The 19,267-nt window shown below is 42.0% G+C and overlaps 1 protein-coding gene across 1 annotated transcript in view; it reads left to right on the top strand.

Moving 5' to 3' along the window:
* DISC1 (DISC1 scaffold protein) overlaps window positions 1-19,267 on the top strand; it is a 379,073-nt gene that overhangs the window by 346,090 nt on the left and 13,716 nt on the right. The window contains exon 11 of the mRNA XM_059397318.1: window positions 7,165-7,441. Coding sequence (XP_059253301.1) covers window positions 7,165-7,441 — 277 coding nt within the window. The remainder of the gene's footprint in view (window positions 1-7,164; window positions 7,442-19,267) is intronic.

Raw genomic sequence — 19,267 nt, 5'->3', positions numbered from 1 at the left:
GGCAAATAAGCACTTGAACTGATGATTCAACACTGTTTTACTTGAGGAGGATGCAACTTAAAATCACAGTGAACTATCACTATACAATAGCTGAAAAAATAATAATAGCCTCCAATATTAGGGATGACACAAAGAAACTAGATCACTCATACATTGCAGGAGGGAATGTGAAATGGTATGGTCCCTCTGGAAAACAATAGGGCAGTTTTTAAAAAACGAAATACATAATTACCATACAACCCAACAATTGTACTCTTGGTCATTTCAGAGAAATCAAAATTTAATTTCATACAAAAACCCATATACAAATGCTCATAGAAGCTTTATTCATAAAATCCCCAAACTGGGAACATCATAGGTATCTTTCAGCAGGTTAACAGTTAAGTAAACTGTGGCATAAACATATCATGGAGTACTACGCACCAATGAAAAGGAGTACCTGAATCTCTAGGGAACTATGCAGAATGGAAAATCCAGTCCCAAAGGCTGCACACTCTATCATTCCATTTATATAGCTTTATATAGCTCTTTTGAAGTGAAAACAATTTTTAGGAATGGAGCACAGATAGTGGTTTCCAGAGTCTAGGGATGGGGGGGCAAGGTGGAACAGGTGAGCATGGCTATAAAATGGGGCATAGGGATCCTCCTGATGGTGGAATTGCTCTGTATCTTGAATGTGGTGATGGATGCACAAACTTACACAAGTGACAAAATTGTATAGAACTATACACACACACACACACACACACACACACACACACACACGAGAGGAAGGCTGAGTAAGATCAGTGCATTGGATCAATGTCTATTCCCTGGTTGTGAAATTGTACTATAGTTTTGCAACCTGTTATCATTGCAGGAAACATGATAAAAAGTACATGAGATCTCTCTGTATTTTTTTTTCCATGACTATATGTGAACTAAATAAAACGAAAAAGGGAGGTAGGAAAAAAAAAGAAATAAAGATATAAAACTTTCTAAAGATCAAGAATCTTGGTTGTAATTAATAAGAAAAATAGCAACAATTACACAATAATGGTACCAATCCCAAAATAAAATCCCAGAAAGGATTTTTATAAAATTCAGCAAGATGTTTTGTATTGGATTTATTTTTTTTTTTAGATTTATTGACTTTTTTAAAGATTTTATTTACTTATTTGTCAGAGAGAGCACAAGCAGGCAGAGTGGCAGGCAGAGGCAGAGAGAGAAGCAGGATCCCTGCTGGGCCAGGAGCCTGATGAAGGACTCAATCCCAGGACCCTGGGATCATGACCCGAGCCGAAGGCTGTGGCTTAATCGACTGAGCCATCCAGGAGTCCCTTAATGATTTATTTTAGAGAGATAGAGAGAGAGTATGCATGCAAACAGAGGAGGGACAGAGGGAGAGAGAGAGAGAAAGACAATCTCAAGCAGACTTTCCACTGAGCATGGAGCCTGACTCATGGCTTGATCTCATGAATCTGAGATCATGATCTGAGCCAAAACCAAGAGTTGGATATTTAACTGACTGAGTCATCCAGGCACCCCTGGATTGATTTTTGAAAAAAAAAAAAAAAAAAAAAAAGATAGATAAATGATAGATAGATAGATGATAAAGGTGGTAAATATCTAAGCCAGAAAAAGTTGAACTAAAAGAAAGTTGGAGTAACAATTATAATAGCAAACTAAACAGTTTTTAAGGTTAAAATATTATACTAACAAAGGTCATCATAAACTAAAAAGAAGCAGCAGAAAATGTAATGATTGGAACATATATGTCCAACATCATAATCCTAAATACATAAACCAATCAGTAGAATGGTGGGAAGAAATAAATGAATAGAGAATTACAGTTGGAAATTTAAAACACTTGTCTCAGAAACTGGTAGATGAAGCAGACAAGAAAAAAAGCAAACGTATAAAAAATTTTAATAATGTGCCTTAACTTTAGATGCAGTAGAACACTCATTTCTTTTGGATACATGTGGGACAGTTAGAAAGAGCAATCAAGTGGCAGGAGATAGAGGGAACCTTGTCTAATTTTATAAAGTTTATTCTTGACCATTATGCGATACAATTAGATATCAGCCTAATAGAAATGGGAGCTGGAAAAAACCTTGTCTCTCTAGAAATTGAAAAACATACTATTTAGTGGTCATTGAATTTAAAAGGGATCATGAGGAAAGACAATGGAAGTCTAACTATAAAATTTGTGGGACAATAAAGTTGTAAATTCCAGAAGTTAATCTGGTGCAATTACAGGAAAATATTAAAAATCAGTAAGTTTGACAGTAGGTCTAGAAATGTTTGCTAAATTATTTCCCGTATTTCTCTGCACATTTAAAATGTTTAATAGTTTTAAAACTTAAACATATTTTAGGCATAGTTAAAGTAGGACTCAGACAAAATTTAGAGATTTAAATATATTTACTAGAAAATTAAAGTGGCAAGAGAGGAAGATAAAAAATAAAAGGAAACAAATAAGTTAAGTTTGAACAAGGGAAGCTAATAAAAAGATAATAAATCCAAAGAAATGAGAAAAGGGAAATAGAAAGATAAGATTAGAAATCAAGGAAATAGAGAACAAAAATCAATATCAAAGATTAACAAAAGGTGGTTCTTTGAAAAGATTAATAAGATAGCCAACCTCTGATAAGACTGAACAAGACAAATCAAGAAGAGTACTACATAAAACGCAATGAAAAGGAGAATTGCCTTTATGCATGAAAACAAGTTGCTTTAAAAATCAGGAACAAACATTCTAATACATAAGAAATCCATTAGAAAATGGGTTGATTTCTATAAAGGAAATAAGGGGTTAAATTGGACCCGAGAAGAAATAAAAATTTTAGGTGGAGTACGAAAATAAAGACATTGAAATGGTAATAAAACATGTCTTATAAAAGCTTCAGAAAAAGCATGGGGAACTCAAGAAAAGAATAAGCAGGCAAAGAGATATGAAAGGACAATTCACAGGAGATGATCTGAGTGGGCCATGAATGGCCCAGTGGAGAGTTGCAACCTTGAACAAGATGCCACTTTACACCTGTCAGATTGGCTACAACGGGGAAGGTAGAAAATGAGTCTGGCATGCATCACTAAAGACTGTCGCTTCTGGTGTGGATGAGACTCCACTCCAGTTCTTTTGCTGCAGAACATGGCTCAGAAAATCTGTCTTCTCTTTTTATTATTTTAGATAGCCACATAACACTAAGTGGAAAGTACGCACATCATGTATGTATGCTTGATGAATTTTCACGAAACGAGTGCTCTCGTATAAATCACCACCATGGAAAAATAAACCACTTTCAGGACGCTAGCAACCCTCCTTGTGCCTCTCCCTGTCACCACCCCCCGTATCTCCAAAGTAGCCATCCTGATCTCTAACACCATGAATTAGTTTTGCATATTCTCAGATACAAAGTAAATGGAATAGTGCCTCCTCTTTTGCCCAGCCTTATGTTTATGAGATTACCATACTGTTGCAGATGGTGGTAACTTATTCACCTTCTCCTTGGCAGTATGATATTCCAGTAAATGAATGCTACACAATTTATACATTCTTCTATTCACCGATGTTTGTTTTCTCTCCCAGGTTTCGATCATTAAAATAATACTGTATGATTGTATCTACATTTGATCTTCGTTATTCATGGATTCTGTGAATTTGCCTGCTCACTAAATTTTATTTGTAACCCCAAAATCAATACCTACAGAGGTTTTGCTGTCATTTAGACACATGCAGTGATGAAAAATTTGAGTCATCTGATGTGCATGTTCTCTGCTGAGGTCAAGTAAGGCAATGCTCTGCTTTGGTCCAGTTCTCATATTACGAACAAGTGTCATTTTCATCCTCCATTTAGTGTCATGTTTTTTAGGTGTTTTTACTTTTTCTTGGGGACTTCACTATTTAAAATGATTCCCAAAGTTGGTGATGAGGACCTATCTAGTTCTCCTACAGGCAAGAAGGCTGTTACGTGCTGGATGGAGAAAATAATGTATGGCCAGGCATGAGGTATAGTGCTATAGCAAAGTTTGGCATCAGTGAATCAATGACACAGTCTAAATAAGGTGTCTTCAAGCAGAAGCATGCATAACAAAGTTCTAGAGTGATTGGTTGATGAAAATGCTGTGACCAGAGGCTGGCAGGAACTTGACCCTCTGTTTCCCTGGGGAGCAACTGTTTAGTACCAGCTGGTTCAGTGCTCATGGAGGCTTTATAGAACATAACTACTATGGATATGAGAATTGACAGTGTATGTATTTCATTGAGTATATACCTAAGAGTTGCATTGCTAGGTCTTAAAGATTGACATTACAAAGATTTCGAAGACATTGCATTCGTGCTCGATCCCACCATCAGCATATGAGAATACTAACAGCTCTGTGTCTTTTCTGACACTTGGTATTGTAAGACTTTGAAATTTCAGCCATCTTGTTGATGTGTAGTATATTGTATTGTGGTTTAGTTTGCATTTTCCTGATGATTAATGGTTAAGCATCCTTCCATAAGTTATTATTGGCCACAAAGATGCCCTCTTTGTGAAGTGTCTCTTTTAGGTCTTTGCCCTTTTAAAAAAGTGAGTTGTCTGTCTCTTTCCAATTGACTTGTAGGAGTCCTTTTATATTCTCAAACCAGTACTTTGTTGGTTATGTGTGTTACAAATAATCTCTCCAACTCTGTGGCTTATGGTTTCATTCACTCAGTGGTGTTTTTTCACGAATATATCAGTTTGTGATATAACTGAGGTCAAATTTACCATTTGTTTTCTTTAAGGCTTGTCCTTTTTATATCCTGTTTAAAAGAGCTTTGCTTACTGTGAAATCATAAGGATATTATCCTATATTATCTTCTAGAGGTTTTAATGTTTTAACTTTCACATTTTGATCTACAATCTACCTGAAATTGATTTTTTTAAAGATTTTATTTATTTGACAGACAGAGATCACAAGTAGACAGAAAGGGAAGCAATGGGGGGGAGTAGGCTCTCCCCACAGCAGACAGCCCAGTGCAGGGATCCAGGGACCCTGGGATCATGACTTGAGCTGAAGGCAGAGACTTTAACCCACTGAGCCACCCAGGCGCCCCTGAAATTGATGTTTGTAAAGTGAGCCAGTAATCATGATTTGATTTTTTTTCCTATAGTGATATTTATTGACATAAGTACAGTATATTGAAAAGACTGTCCTTTTCCCACTGAAGACAATTATTGTCTTTAATAATGATTTCATAATGTATCATTCTTACCCTTTAACTTGTGATCAGTTTGTATCCTTATATTTAATGTATTCCTTTTGTAAGCAACATATAATTACATTTTGGTTTTTTTAAATTCTAGTCTAAAAACTATGCCTTTTAAATACAATATTTGTCTATTTATATTTAATGTAAATCTTAATATGTTTGGGCATAAATGTTTCTACTTTTACCATTTTTCCCATCTGTATCATGTTCATTCCTCTCTCCTTTATTGCTTTGATTAAAAATTAAGTATGTTTATTTTTTAAAATGTTCCTTCATATTAGCTTGTCACTTATACATTATTTTAACCTCTCTGTTTTACAATTATCATAGAGGATTACATTTGAATCTTTGACTTTTTAAAGTCTGATATAAATGAGCACTCTTTTGCTTTCTGGACAACACAAGGTCCCTTTTTCCTTTTGTGCTGGTTGTCCTGTATTTTAATCTGACACATATTTTAGACTGCAAAAGAAATTACTGATGTTTCTTACATCTACATTTACTTAGATTTATCCACATGTTTACTCTTCCCATTGTTTTTTGTTTCTTTATGCACGTCCTTGCTTTCAGCTGGGATCATTTTATGCTGGATGTGTTGTCAAGGAATTCTTTCAGTTCTTATTTATCTGCAAATATCTTTATTTTACTTTTACTTTTGAAGGAAATTGAAAATGATTGTATAATTTATAGATTGACAGTTATTTTCTTATAGCATTTTAAAGATGCTGTTTTATTGTCTCTTGGCTTCTATTACTCATTTTATTGTTCTTCTGAAGTTAATGCCTTCTTTTATCTACCTGCTTCTTTGGTGTTCAGTGTTTTCACTAGGATGATGCAGGTGCATTTCTTTTTTTTTTTTTTCTTTGATTTTTTTTCTCCCCTGTTTTAAAATTGTAGTGTTTTCTGAATGTGTAGTTTGATGTCCCTTGTCAATATTTTTACATCCTTCATTCATATCTCAATAATGCTGTTTCTGTCTCATTCTTCTTCCTCCTGAATTCATCATTTATAAATGAATAGGCTTTAAAATAATGATGATTAATATGTTTAAGTAGCTAGAGGTCATGATGGATAATTAATTCCACCATAGAACTGAAATGTAGAAAAAAATGAAATAAAAATTATAGAACTGAAAACTAAAGTAACTACAATTGAGAACACAATAGATAATTGAACAGCAGATTAGACATAGTAGAAGGAGGGGTTGTTAAAAGGAAGATAGATGTCTAGAAAATATCCAGCTGGAAGCTGAATGGATGGGCGAAAAATGTGTATTTTCCTATAAAATCCCAGGTTTTTTACTTTTCATGAAAAATCACAATTTTTTTTGGTGAACATCAAACCTGTATTCCTTTAGTTGGAATTGAAATTGTAGTTGGCCTGGGCTGATGAAGGGCTCCTTGTAAATGGGTATGCTCTTCTTACTAGCCAGAGCCCATTCTGCTCTGTTGTTTTCTGTCACTGAAGCTACTGGTCTGGTGCTAGGCTTTGTATTACCCATGCACTGCTGCACTCAGTTACCTGGGTGAGTAGGTACTGGTAGGTGGGCATGGTGGGGAGGGACAGCCTAGGCATATGAAAAAGCACTTAGCTGGGGGAGTTGGAAAAGTCTAGGGACTCAAAGGAAGCCAGCTGGGCTGGAGCACAGGCAGGAGCAGGGGCTGTGTTGTACTGGACCACTGAGTCTAGAAAAATACACCAGATCTTGGATGTCCTTGCAGAACCAGTAGCTAAGAAGGACCGCTCGTTATTTCACTGCTACTTGTTGGTATAAAGATTTGACCCCTCTCTATCTTCTGGTTGAAACAATCCACCAGTATATGAAATTAAGTTGTTAGGTATAAGATGACGCACTTTTAGCCAGGTAGACAGGCTATTGACTTGGTAAGATAAAACATCACAGAATAAGTCTTCCTGCCTTTGTTTCCCCTCTGTTTCAGCTGCAAGTGTCCACTCCTTGGAAAAGTGTGGGGAGCTGACTTGGAAGCTTGTCGGTTGCTTATCCAGAGCCTACAGCTCCAGGAGGCCACAAGCACACTGTCTGCGGAAGACGAGAAGCAGACAGATGACTTAGTGGGAACCATCTGTCCATCCACTCTTGCCATATCCCCCAGGATCCACTCTGAAGTTGAAAGGAAGACCCCTTTGCAGGCCTTCGAAGACTGGAAGGCTCACCCGAGTCCATCTCTGCACTTTGCTGGCAGCGAACAGAAAGAGGTCTGTCCATCTCTATAGCCTCACAGAGGCCCCCTCAGAGGGGTATTTTGGGGCCACGCTGCAGATGGGAACAGGAAATATTGGGAGGGAGACCCATCAAACCGTGCAGCCTTTTGAAGGTTTTAATAATCCTGGAATACGATTACAAAATAATGTAGAATTTTTGTGGAAGTTAAAAAAGAGCAAAAAGAATCACTTTTGGTGTACTTAGTTCTATGTTCTAATTTAATGGCTAGAGTTAGAATAGAAATCTGGTATATAATTAATATATATAGCATTCAGCACATATGCCGTATATAACACATTGTTGTGTATACTGTTATATGTGTCACATGTGTATTTAATTATATGTTTAGAATCTATATATCAGTATTAGAATATCTCCCTCTATATTAGTATTGATTAGAATCAAACATTCAAATGTATGTATGCATCCCCTTGTTTTGGCCCAAACAATGTCGTAATGGATATTTATATTATACTCTTTGCATTTAAAAAAAAACCCTGATACTTGGCTTATGATATATACATATGTATATATCACATATATAATTAATATGTGGATTTGTTTAATTAACATTTTACTCCAAGGCGGCCTAGATGAACAGAGAAGTGCCCCTCCCCCCCCCACCTCCCTCTGCTCCCCTCTTTTCCCACCCTCCCCCCACTTCTCTCCCTGGGCCATCTCTCCCCCCACCACTTTCTCCTCCAACCCTAATAAGACACTTTTCAATGAACGTTCTCTTGGCAACTTGTTCCCCCCCTAATTTTAGTACCACACCAGGAGGCTTCCAAGCTCTTTTCCTGACTAGGTACTCAGGTGTTCTAAATTAAAAGGAAACAAAATCCTGGTGAGGCTGAAGGAACATATCACTTAATGTTCACGGCTCACATGTGACATTAGATGTGGCCCCCCCCTCCCTGGACCTTTGCCACAAATCCCTGCCCCCCGACTCCCCCAGGCAGGCCTTCCTGTCCTATCTGTAAGACCAGACACTCACTGGCAACGTGGGCTGCAGTCAATGCCTTCTGGATTGTTTGGAAAATTGATACTTGATCCCATATTTGATTTGAATAACCTTATGAGAAATAGGGCTGTTGTCACTCCCTAGAATCCTGCTGGCCTTCTAAGTTAGGCTTTAAATTGAGCTCTAGATGGTCGCAAGTCCTTTGTTAGCTGGCTACCAGCCCTGTTGGTGGAGTTGTTGAAAACTCACCGCCTGTTGCAGTTGGCTGGCAGGAAAGAAGATTCTTATGGAGTGAAGTGCCACCTAAGCCAGGGGGTCACAGCTCTGGGCTGAAAATACTGCGGGCCCTGGGTCTGAGCCTTTGAAAGTAGGGTTGACTGTCCACAATGGGCTTCCAGAAACTCAGTACCAGGACAGCCAGGAGCCAAGGCAGGAGCCAAGCCAGGCATGGGATAGGGTCCGCTGAGACATGGGTCAGGACTGATTCAGCAAATTCCACCTGTTGGGGGAGTCTCCCTCCCTCCCTCCCTTCTATGCCCATTGTCCCTCCAGGCTCTCTGGCAGATGACATTCCCAGCTCTAAGAGTATTATTCTTCTCCCATAGGATTAGGAGCACCTGCCCATCTGACTATAGGAAAACAGCTATGAAGTAGGAAATGCAAAGTCAAGAGTGAATAGCGAAGAACCTTATCATAGAATGATACTTGAATTTTCTGGTGAGGAGGAGGCCAAGACTGTAACCCCAGGGAGTAGTAGAGTGACAGTGGCTGCTTCTGAGTTCCGGGGCCTCCCTGCCCCCAACCCCACCTCCTCTCCACCTGCTGAAACCCTGAAGCTTTCCCACAATTTTCTGCTGCTTCCTTCAGGGTGGGAGAGCCAGAGGGTATTTTGAAGCTTTCGCTAGCTTTCGGTGCTGTCTTGTGTCCTGTGGCAGGCCTCAGCCCACTTACTGTTCCTGCGTTGCTTTTCTGGGTTTCTAGTCACAGAGAAGGGTGAACACCCTTCGACTTCATCAGTGGTGGAAATGTTCAGATAGCAGATACTGTCTGGAAAGGGCAAAATTATGGGAGCCGAAAACAGATCAGTTGTTGCCCGAATTGGGGTGAGGGAAGAGATTGTTCACAAAAAGCAATATGAAGGCTTTGGATGTGTGTGCGTGCGTGTGTGTGTGATAGAACCATCCCGTATCTTGGTTTCGGTGGTAGTTACACAACTGTGTGCATAGATCTGTAACTTTACACCAGAATGAATTTTATTTATTGCTTTACAAAGGTGACTACAATTTTAAAAATAACACCCACCTATTTAAGATCGAGGCCATAGATGTTGGAATCAGTGGTTCTTGGCTCAGGGCTATGGGGAGGCGGTATAGTGTGGCAAAAGGAGCCTGGAGCTCAGATCCTAGTTAGGACACTTGAAGGCTGCGTTTACTCATCTGCTAAGCACCCCCACCCCCAGACCCCCAAATAAGGACAATAAAATCGATCTCATGAGGTTATAAGGTTTTAAATAGAATAACACATCTAAAAGTGAGTTAAAGGTTTAAGAAAACACATAGTAAAGGCTTGAAAAACTGGGTTCGTATTTTTTGGGGGGAGAGTGTTAGCACTCTTTCTGGCAATCACATACATCTAAGACCTTTTAAAGAGATTATGCCTGGCTTTCCTTATCAAGAAGCAGAAGCGAGCAATGAATTAATGGGAGATAATCCCAGACAAGAAAGGCTTAATAAAGAAAGAATCTGGTTCATATTTAGATGGAGGATTCTTGACAACCGAAGACTCAGAGAAACCATAATCAAGGGTCTCATTAGAAGGTGTCTTCATTTTGCTGCCTCAGTCTGCCGGGGAGTCCTTGAAGTCTGAGTCCTTGCGTGTTTATCCAAAGCAAAGTGTCTCTTTGCTTTGCAGCTGGGAGTTGGTTTTGCTTGGGAACTCCCTGCCGGGTCTGGCCGTCCCACACCTGTTTCTCTATTGAAGCATGACAGCCCGAAGGCAGGCAGTTTCTTTATAACCCGAATCTCCTATGAGAAATTGCTGACTCCTTAAGGAGGTCCCCAGGGAGACAGCTTCTCAGAGACTTCACTGGGTTGGTAAGTGGCCCACGTGGTTCTGTGCGTTTCCTCGGCACATTGTTGCTATGAGCCATCTTTCATTAAAGCTTTTGCTATGTGGATGGTTCCCCGGGCTGCTCCGCGCCATGTTCCCCATTTTACAGCTGGACCCGTGGAGGCAGAGTCGTTTGCTTGGGGCTTGGCTGGGGAGGAAGTTGGCAACAGGGCCCAGGCCCAGTTTTAGCAGGAGCTAGCTCGGATCCTAAGAACTCTGTGCTTTTCCGCGGACTCTGGAAACAATCAGCCGCTGTTGGCCGGGGTTTATAGACGGTGCAGAAATTGCACGGGGGCCAGACAGGAGCTGGGAAAATCAGTGAGCCCGCTTCCTCTGCGGTGAAGTTGCCCTTTTGTACTCGCTGTTCTGGCCCTAATGCCTGCGTAATTCTCTCCTTCCTGTCTGCAGCCTGTCCTGCTGGGGTGCTTTCTGTTTTTCCTGCTAAGTGGGCTCCCCTCCCATGGAGTTCCCTGGACAGGATCACTCTCCCCTAACTCCAGCTGCTTCCTTTCCAAGCCAGTAGCTGCCACCAAAGAGGCTTAAAAGGGCCAAAAAAAAAAAAAAAAAAAAAAAAGGCCAGAGCTCTGAGCGATCTTGTGCAGCATCAGAAAAGCCAGTGTGCTGTCTGCCGTGAAAGACATTCACAATAAGACTCAGGAGCAGACGGTGTAGCTTTGTTCCAGGGTACAGGTGTCTCTAAAACTCCGTTCATTTTCACAGGGCCCATCTTGCAGAAACCTCAGCAATTGCGCATCTCCTGCAGCTGCCACTGCGGGTTTCTTTAAAGGGGACCCGAAGCACAGAGAGCATTTGGAAAAACGATGCTCCCCCGGGTCCTGTCTTCTCTCCTTCAAATATTATTGAGTTTCCCCAGGATTTTCAACATGGTATACATGGAGACAGGGAGTTTCTTTCATGTGAACGTTTTACCGTTTTCCGTGGCATTTGTTTAAATCATGTCATTAGAATTTCAGGTACAACCGGGCATACATAGGATTAGAAACAAACACAACTCAACCCATAGGCACGACACAACCATATAGGAGCAGAAGTGTGCAGGCTCCCCAGGGCTCCATCCTGGCCTTGGCCCTGGACCTGGTCCTGCAGGTCGAGGGAGGCCACAGAGCCACAGGGCGAGCTGGAAGGTAGGGAGGAGGCGGCCTTCTGTGCTCAGTTAGCAGCCTCCTGCTGCTTCTCTCAGTTAATTAACACTGTCAGCTTGTCAGCCTCCTTCACCTGCCCAAGGAAAGGAAGTGGACTCTTCCCATGCCATACCTCTGCTTTCCCTACTTTTTGAAAATTATGGAACCACTTTCTGTGCTCCAGGACCTAACAGTGGCATTTCTTTCACTAATTAAAAATAGGTCAGTGCTTCCGAGGAATCCTGCCCAGGGGCTCTTGGAGACACTTTCACCTTGAGATTCCTTGTCATTCACTGGGTGGGGATCAATACAGAATTGTCGCTGCAGAACTGTCAAGGAGTCACTTAGGCCATTTATAACACAGGAGGCTTTATCTGATGGCTACGCAGGCGCAGGCGTTGCTTCCCAGTAGCCGAGAGATTTTTAAAATCCAGGGTTTCACGTTTCTGGTAAACAAATGAATCCTCTGCCCCCTTGTCATCTGATGCTCTCACCTGTTGGGGGCTGGGGCAGTTAAAGTCCGGAATGTCCTTGTACTCCACAAGCTGGTTGCCAGCACTTCCCGTTTTCGCTCGCACTGGTAGAAAGCCTGGATGTGTTTAGAGCGTAAAGCATGCTGTCCTGTGGAGGGTAGAAGTCCAGAACCAGGACGAAACCCGGGCATTTAAAAACAGTAATTCGGCGCCTGGGTGGCTCAGTCATTAAGCATCTGCCTTCAGCTCAGGTCATGATCCCAAGGTCCTGGGATCGAGCCCCTCATTGGGCCCCCTGCTCAGCGGGAAGCTTGCTTCTTCCTCTCCCACTCCCCCTGGTTGCATTCCCTCTCTCCCTGTGTCTCTCTCTCTGTCAAAGAATAAATAAAATCTTAAAACAAATAAAAATAAAAACAAGAATTCTGGTAGTCTCATAGTTGCATAGCTTACAAAAAATATTGACAAACGCCAAAATTTTTCTTTCCATCTAAAATGAACACAGATGCAAGTTGGCGTTTGATTCCGTTCTCCTGGTTTCCTTTTTGTGGTTCAGCAGTTCTTAGCCACCAACAGCTTGCAGAGCCCATTCTCCTGATGTGGAACTCCCCCAGCTGTGTTCCGTTCTCATTTTTCTTATTACAAAAGGGCTCTTATGATTTGACGTCACTACCCCCCAAATCTGAATGCTTATGTTAAATAGAGCTTATTTAAGTACCTGCTAGTGGATATGACTGTTAGTTACACATAGATTTTTCCTCGGAGTTTCTAATAGGGTTTGGCCTTATGTGACTTTGATGTTCAACTGATGTGTGCCGAAAGGAAAACAACCCAAGGTCTCGTGAATGATCAAGTGATATAAAATAGAGCGTTTCAAAGATTGCCCTTCATATAAACTAGAGACCATAGGCCAATTAACCTATACAAATTAGAATTCGGCCACTTCTTTCTTTTATCAATTTTTTTGTTCTGTTAAATGGTTCCGTGTAAACCGTGTTTCCCAGCACCTCCTCTGTTGTAAGTGGACAGATACGTGAAGACAATTTACTGCTCACTCTGACCCTGAGACATCTAAATATTTCACATGCTTTCCTTACCACTCACAACATCTGGATGCTTTTAAAAGAAATACCCACTTTACTCAGGGCGTAGCCATATAACTTGGGAATTTGGAGGAATACTTGTATCATGAAGGAGTAAAGATATGTCTTTCATGTCTTCATTCATGCCTCTCTGCTCATTGACATTAATGACTAGAGAATGAGTGTTTATGTGCAAAGACAAGTGCTTATGAAGTCTATTTCAGGTAGATGTGCAAGGTATTATTTGTGGTGTGGACAGGAGTTTGTCGTAGATAAATAGTCTTTATGTGGACCATAAATAAAAAAAAAAAGAGAAAGAAAACCATATAGCATTCCGGGAATGTATTTGCCAAGCAAATATTTTGGAAAACAGCCCAAAGGAACAGACTTAAGGCTGTGATTTTAATACCGAACTAAGGAAATGCTTTAATGCATCGGCTCAGCTCATGGATGGTGGTAATCACATCTGGTTTGCCTCAAGCTATAGGAGAGGGAATGAAACTTAACAGTGGAACAAACATCATGAGACCAAGTCCCATTTTTTTTGTTGGTATGCATATGTGCGGTGCGGGGTTAAATTTTTTTTTAAATGTAAATATTGCCATGGTGTAAGTAATCTGCAAATGCAGATGCCTTGCCAACTATAAGGACAGACTGCTCTATCACCTGTCCATTCTTATGTGGACTGTGAGTTTTACTGCAGGAATTAAATATTTTTATGGATAGGCAACTATTGCCGATGCCTTATTACATGGCCAAGGAAAACAGGGATATAAGTAAGCTGGTTGAATTAGAGCAACGACATAGGGTCTCCAAGGTGGAAGCTGCTGGCCTTTGATCATGGATCTCATTCCCCAGCAAGGGGCGAAGCCGTTGATGACTTCAGAGTGTATAGAGCACCCAGTGCAATGTATTGCCCACCTGAAGTAGAGACCTAAAGAGTTTTTGTTGATCGTATCGGGTTAATTGTAAAATCATAGCACTAATTCTTCGTTCAGTTATGAGGTTTTTGCCTTTCCAACATCACACCGCCCCTCTCTTGGGAACGCCTGTTGACAGCATTTTTTAAAAAGTCAGCTATTTAAATTTCTTGATCCACTGACTCATCCCAAGGTGTAGCCCATCTGCTCACATGGGTGCAGATCACCAGTGACGACCCACACTTCTGGAAATGCTTGCTCTGTTAGGTGTGAGAGGCTTTCATAAGTAAAGTTGGCAGCGCTATCTGGTAACTGGCAAGTTAATCTATATGACTTTCTGTTCTGTAGGTATTTTCTGTTCATAAAAATAGCCAATACGATTTCCTGATGGCTCCAAGGATAGCCTGAGGGATATTTTTATCAGATCCTTGCTCATTTCCAAACAATTACTCTGATGTAATCCACTCCCTCCCCTTTGGGTATGGGCTCTAGTTTTAAAAACGTTAAATGTCGATATTCTACAAATGTCACAGGCGAGGACTTAGCCTTGTTTATGGGAAATATCACTAAGGAAAAGAGCCCTTGGAGACCCTGGCCACGGAGCGGGGGACGGTTTGTCACCAGACTCTCAACTTCAGGCATCTGTCTGGGGGAGCCCCTGAATGCGTGTTTGGATCTGAGTATCAGCGGTTGCCAATGAGTGTAAGTAATGAGTTGTCGAACTCATTTTAATGGGAAAATTTCTGCCCAAACATTCAGGTCTCCAGGTTTTGATTATAAGGTGAGGTGGGCAAATTATATATGAAATGCCACCCGGCCAAGTTAGTGCTCCCAGACCATACCCATGTGGAGGGACGGTAGGAAAGATGTAGGGCTTTTTCTGAAGGGCCACGAAGGACGCTTTCGTATGGAAATGCTATGGTGGGCACAGAGGACAGCTCACAGCCCTGGATCCCCACAAAGTGTGACTCTTCACACTTTGCTGTGATGATGCCACAGGGAATGCAACCTAAGAAACAGCATAGCTTCCCCGGGGGCAGTAGTCACTAGGGTAGAGGAATGACAGGGCGTCATTATGCCCCCTCCTGGTAGCAGAGACAGGAAGGTATGTGCCCCGTGAAGAAGGACGGTGCTTGGGCCCTAACTGAGCCCCGGTGCTACAGGAATCCAGAAGCGTTCCTGGAAGAAGTGGAATCTGAGGGGTTTTGAAGAGAGAGATGGTATTAGTCGGAAGGAGAAGGGGAAACGCTCAGCTATGGGGCCATTTACCTGGTGACGTTTCTTTCATTCTGACCCAGAGGGACAATACTCCTAGGGCTAAATGAGGGGATGGAGGTACGGAAAGCAAAAGTCATAATTTGAATTGCTGAAGCGACAAATTCCTGGAGAGTTTTCAAAGCCACTTTGAAATGCCAAACAACCTGTACCTTCTCTGTTCAGAATTGCCAACCCTAGAGAATTCCGTTTCAGCTAGGAACACCGGAGACTTTGTAGTGGGTGATATTTTATTACCAAGGGTCCGTCATGTGCTCATGTGGGGTTTTGGTTTTTTTTGGTATGGTGTTTTTTGTTTTTTGGAGGTTTTTTTGTTTTTTTTTGGTTTTTTGTTTTTTTTTGTTTTTTTCCGCCACATTTAATTTAATAATAAAAATGGAAGCAGAGGTTACAGATTTCAAAGGAAGAGAAGCTTGGCGCATGAAGAGTTCAACTTGGCATCTGCCAAGGTGATAAAAGAGATGAGAGGTCAAGGCTCTCCTATTCTGATTCAGAAAGGAGAAACTCGCTTCCTTCCCTTGCGACTCACCTGCTTTCCTCTGCTTCCAGCCTTAAGTTTTATGGACAATCGGATCAAAGGTTCCCAGCTCCCCATGGCAGCTGGGTGGTCCTGGTGCCCATCACTGCCCCCTCCAGTAGACACTCCCCTACCTGAATCATGGAGCATACGCCCCTTAATGACGCGGAGCCCTCCAGGAATCAGAGCAGACTTCGCAGAGTCCCGGTGTGGAAGGGAGGAAAGAGGGGATATCTTCAGGCACCGCCCGCTTCTCTGATCTCTTTCTGTCATCAGTTTGTAGACTCCCTCACTCCCACCCTCGGCCAGCCTAACAAAAATCCCTTTCTGTGTTTCCCCTCAGCATGGCTGAGTCAGACCTGGAGGGAAGAGCCGAGCCGGCTCGATAGGGGAGACCTGTGTCGCAGACCCCAGCCCGCCACTTTCTCAGTGTGTGACCTTCAGCAAGACACAGGACTCTTTGAGAGGCTTTTCTGCGTGTTTAAAAGGAAGACCTGAACCAGATCATTCCCGAGCCCCTGCCAGCTCTAATTCTATCTGCTCCTAGGTATTAAAATCCTCGGGGAAGGGTTCATGACTTCCTTAGTGGCCCTCCCTGAGGCGGCCTTTTATAAAAGCTTGCATTTGATGAACTGGGAAAGGTGGGTGTCAAATGAGAGGCTTCATTTTTAGGCACATCCCAAGCTGGGGACTCCTGACCCTCACAGCTGACTTACAGATCACTTAACCGAAATGCCAGAACTGCCAAAGCTTTCATGGAAGGACAATTGCTTTGAAAGAAGGTTCCTTTGTTTTAAGACAAGCAAGCAAACAAAAGCCCTTTAATAGCTCCCGTTCCTTTACTTGTTTTTAGCTTTCCATCATGGCTTAGTCAAAGAAAATGATAAAATCAGAAATTGGGGTATAGCTTATGGACAAGCCCCCTGCTCTTCTGCCAAGGGCATCTCTGCAGAGGAAAGCCTAAAACCTGCTGGCTTAAAAGTACACACTCAGAAAAGGGGTCCCCAAAGCAAGAGAGAAATCTCACTTGGTGCTCCCTGCAGCGGCTCTGCCTTCCTCTGTGACTGGAGAGAGTGCGCACTCACATTCACAAAGGACATGGCCATTTATCTAGAGCAGCCGTATGGTCCTTTATCCCATGCGGAGGGTGTACCCCCAGGCGAGTGTGAGACACTGAAATCCACCCGCCTGTTCCTTCTGCCTCTTGTGGCGGAAGCACCTTGCTGTGCTGTCTGCTAAAGAAAGAGTCATTTCTCCCAAAGGTGGAAGGAGGTCGGGCCCTGTTGGTCTTATTGCAAATACATACATTGCAAGTAGAAGTATATTGCAGAATATGCGTCCGCACTGTTCCATAGCCCTGCCTGCACATCTGGCCAGGAGCCAGGGATCTGGGGACCAGGCACTGGTGGCCATGGCGGCTCACGGAAATCTCCTTGCACACTTTAGCTCAGAGCCACAGTTTCCAGCACGGCGGGGACCTTCCCATCTGAGACAAGCCCGGGCATTAGCGTGTTGTTGCTCTTCAAGGTCTAGTCAGTCTTGCTGGTTTTTTAGCTGGGGACCAGTGAGAGTGTACTTCATGCTAGCATTCTGCACCGGTCCTATCTACCCACGCAGCATTCTGTGTAGGGTATGACCTGTCTGCCTGCTGTGCTAGCTACTATGACTGTACAACAAATCATCCCAGCTTAGTGATTTGGAACAACAGTTTACTATATGAATGGATCTGTGGGTCAAGAATTCAGATGGGACACTGCAGGGAGGGCTGTCCCTGCCCCCACAGTGTTTGGCTATTAGCAGGATGACTTGAACGTGGAGCTTGGAATCATCTGAAGACTAAGTCCCAAGCGTGCCTGGCTTTCAGCAGGTCAATAAGATACCCACACGAGGCTTGTCTGTGGGCTCTGGGCTTAGGCCAGGTTCAAGGGCAAGTGATCAAAAAAGACATATCATCTATTATGAGCTGGCTTTGGAAGTCAGGCATGTCTCCTTTGCTGTGTTCTGCTCACTGAAGCATTCTCAACAGCCCAGCCAGGTTCAAGGGGAGGAGAAACAAACAGCAGAGGGATAAGGTTCTGGAAGGCTGTATTGCTGTGGCTATACACATACTCTGCCATACCTGGGCATAGCATGGAAAACACAAGGAAGTTCCGCCAAGTCCCTCAAGGTTAAGGTTAACAGGCAGGACCTCCGCAACTGTGTTCACTTTACACCCATGACTGGTCCCACCTTGGCCTCTGTGGACACGTAGGATTCCTTTGGACAGGGCAGAATTTTTCAGCAGGTTGGTAGAAATACATAAATCTGACCTTCATCGGCTGTCACTGCTCAGGTGAGGGCTTAAATGAGTTCGCTTCCCAAGATTCCATACATTCTTCAAATAACGGCCACCTGGGTCACATGCAGGACCAGTTCAGGAGCAGAGTCTGTCGGGCCACCAAGAGAAGTCTGGTTTGTGGTTTGTTCAGGAGCCTCGTAGAAATTCTATGAATTAGGGAAATAGCCCGGAGGCAGAGGGCCAGTCAGGTCTCCCATTAGTGGTCACGGAACCATGAGTTCTTTGAGTTTGTTTCTTCTTGCCTTTTTATGTCTTTTTAATCTGTAAAATCGTTTTTAAACAATATTCAGGTGTATTTTTTCCATACATCCATTATGGCTTGAATCAGTATCCTCGGTAAATTTTTTCTTTCTTATATTTTAGAGAGGTGGAAAATACAACCAAGTATGGAGAAGAAAATAAAAATCTTCAATAACACCAGCCCTCGAAATAGTAATAGTCAATATTTTAGTGCTTTTTCCATTGTGTATTCCTGCCTTAAGATGATTTTAATGGCTAAATATGAATTAAATATACCAGAACTTATTTTAATCACCCCTTTTATTGTTGGACATTTTATTTCTTCTTTCCCATGCTTTTCGTGTAAATACTTTTGCATTATTAAGATACATTTTTATTTAACATATGTAAGTAACATTTTCTATACTTATTTAGAAAGTTTTAATAAATATTATTTAAATCTAAATAAAATGTATTTCTCTGTGATAGATTCCAGGAAGTGGGATTCTTGGATTCCAGGCTATGAAAAATTTAGTTTTTGCTACATGGTCTGAAATCACTTTCCCAAATTCACACAATCACTGGCGACCTGTACATCATTCTACAAGGCAAACAAGGTGTGGCTTATCAGTTTAGGGGGCAAATGTAAAGCCATATTTTAAATGAACTTAATTCAGCTCTAATTTCTATTTGTTTTAGCATGACTGGGAGGATTAAGTCATTTGCCTGTATCTTAAGTGCTTTCAGTCCCTCGGTTCTGCTTTCCAAGCCTGTGTTTTTCCTCTC

This window comes from Mustela nigripes, chromosome 4 (genome assembly GCF_022355385.1).
Source record: "Mustela nigripes isolate SB6536 chromosome 4, MUSNIG.SB6536, whole genome shotgun sequence".
Classification (NCBI taxonomy): Eukaryota; Metazoa; Chordata; class Mammalia; order Carnivora; family Mustelidae; genus Mustela; species Mustela nigripes.
The sequence above is the reverse complement of the archived record's forward strand: the minus strand, read 5'-3'. Positions and strand labels throughout refer to the sequence as shown.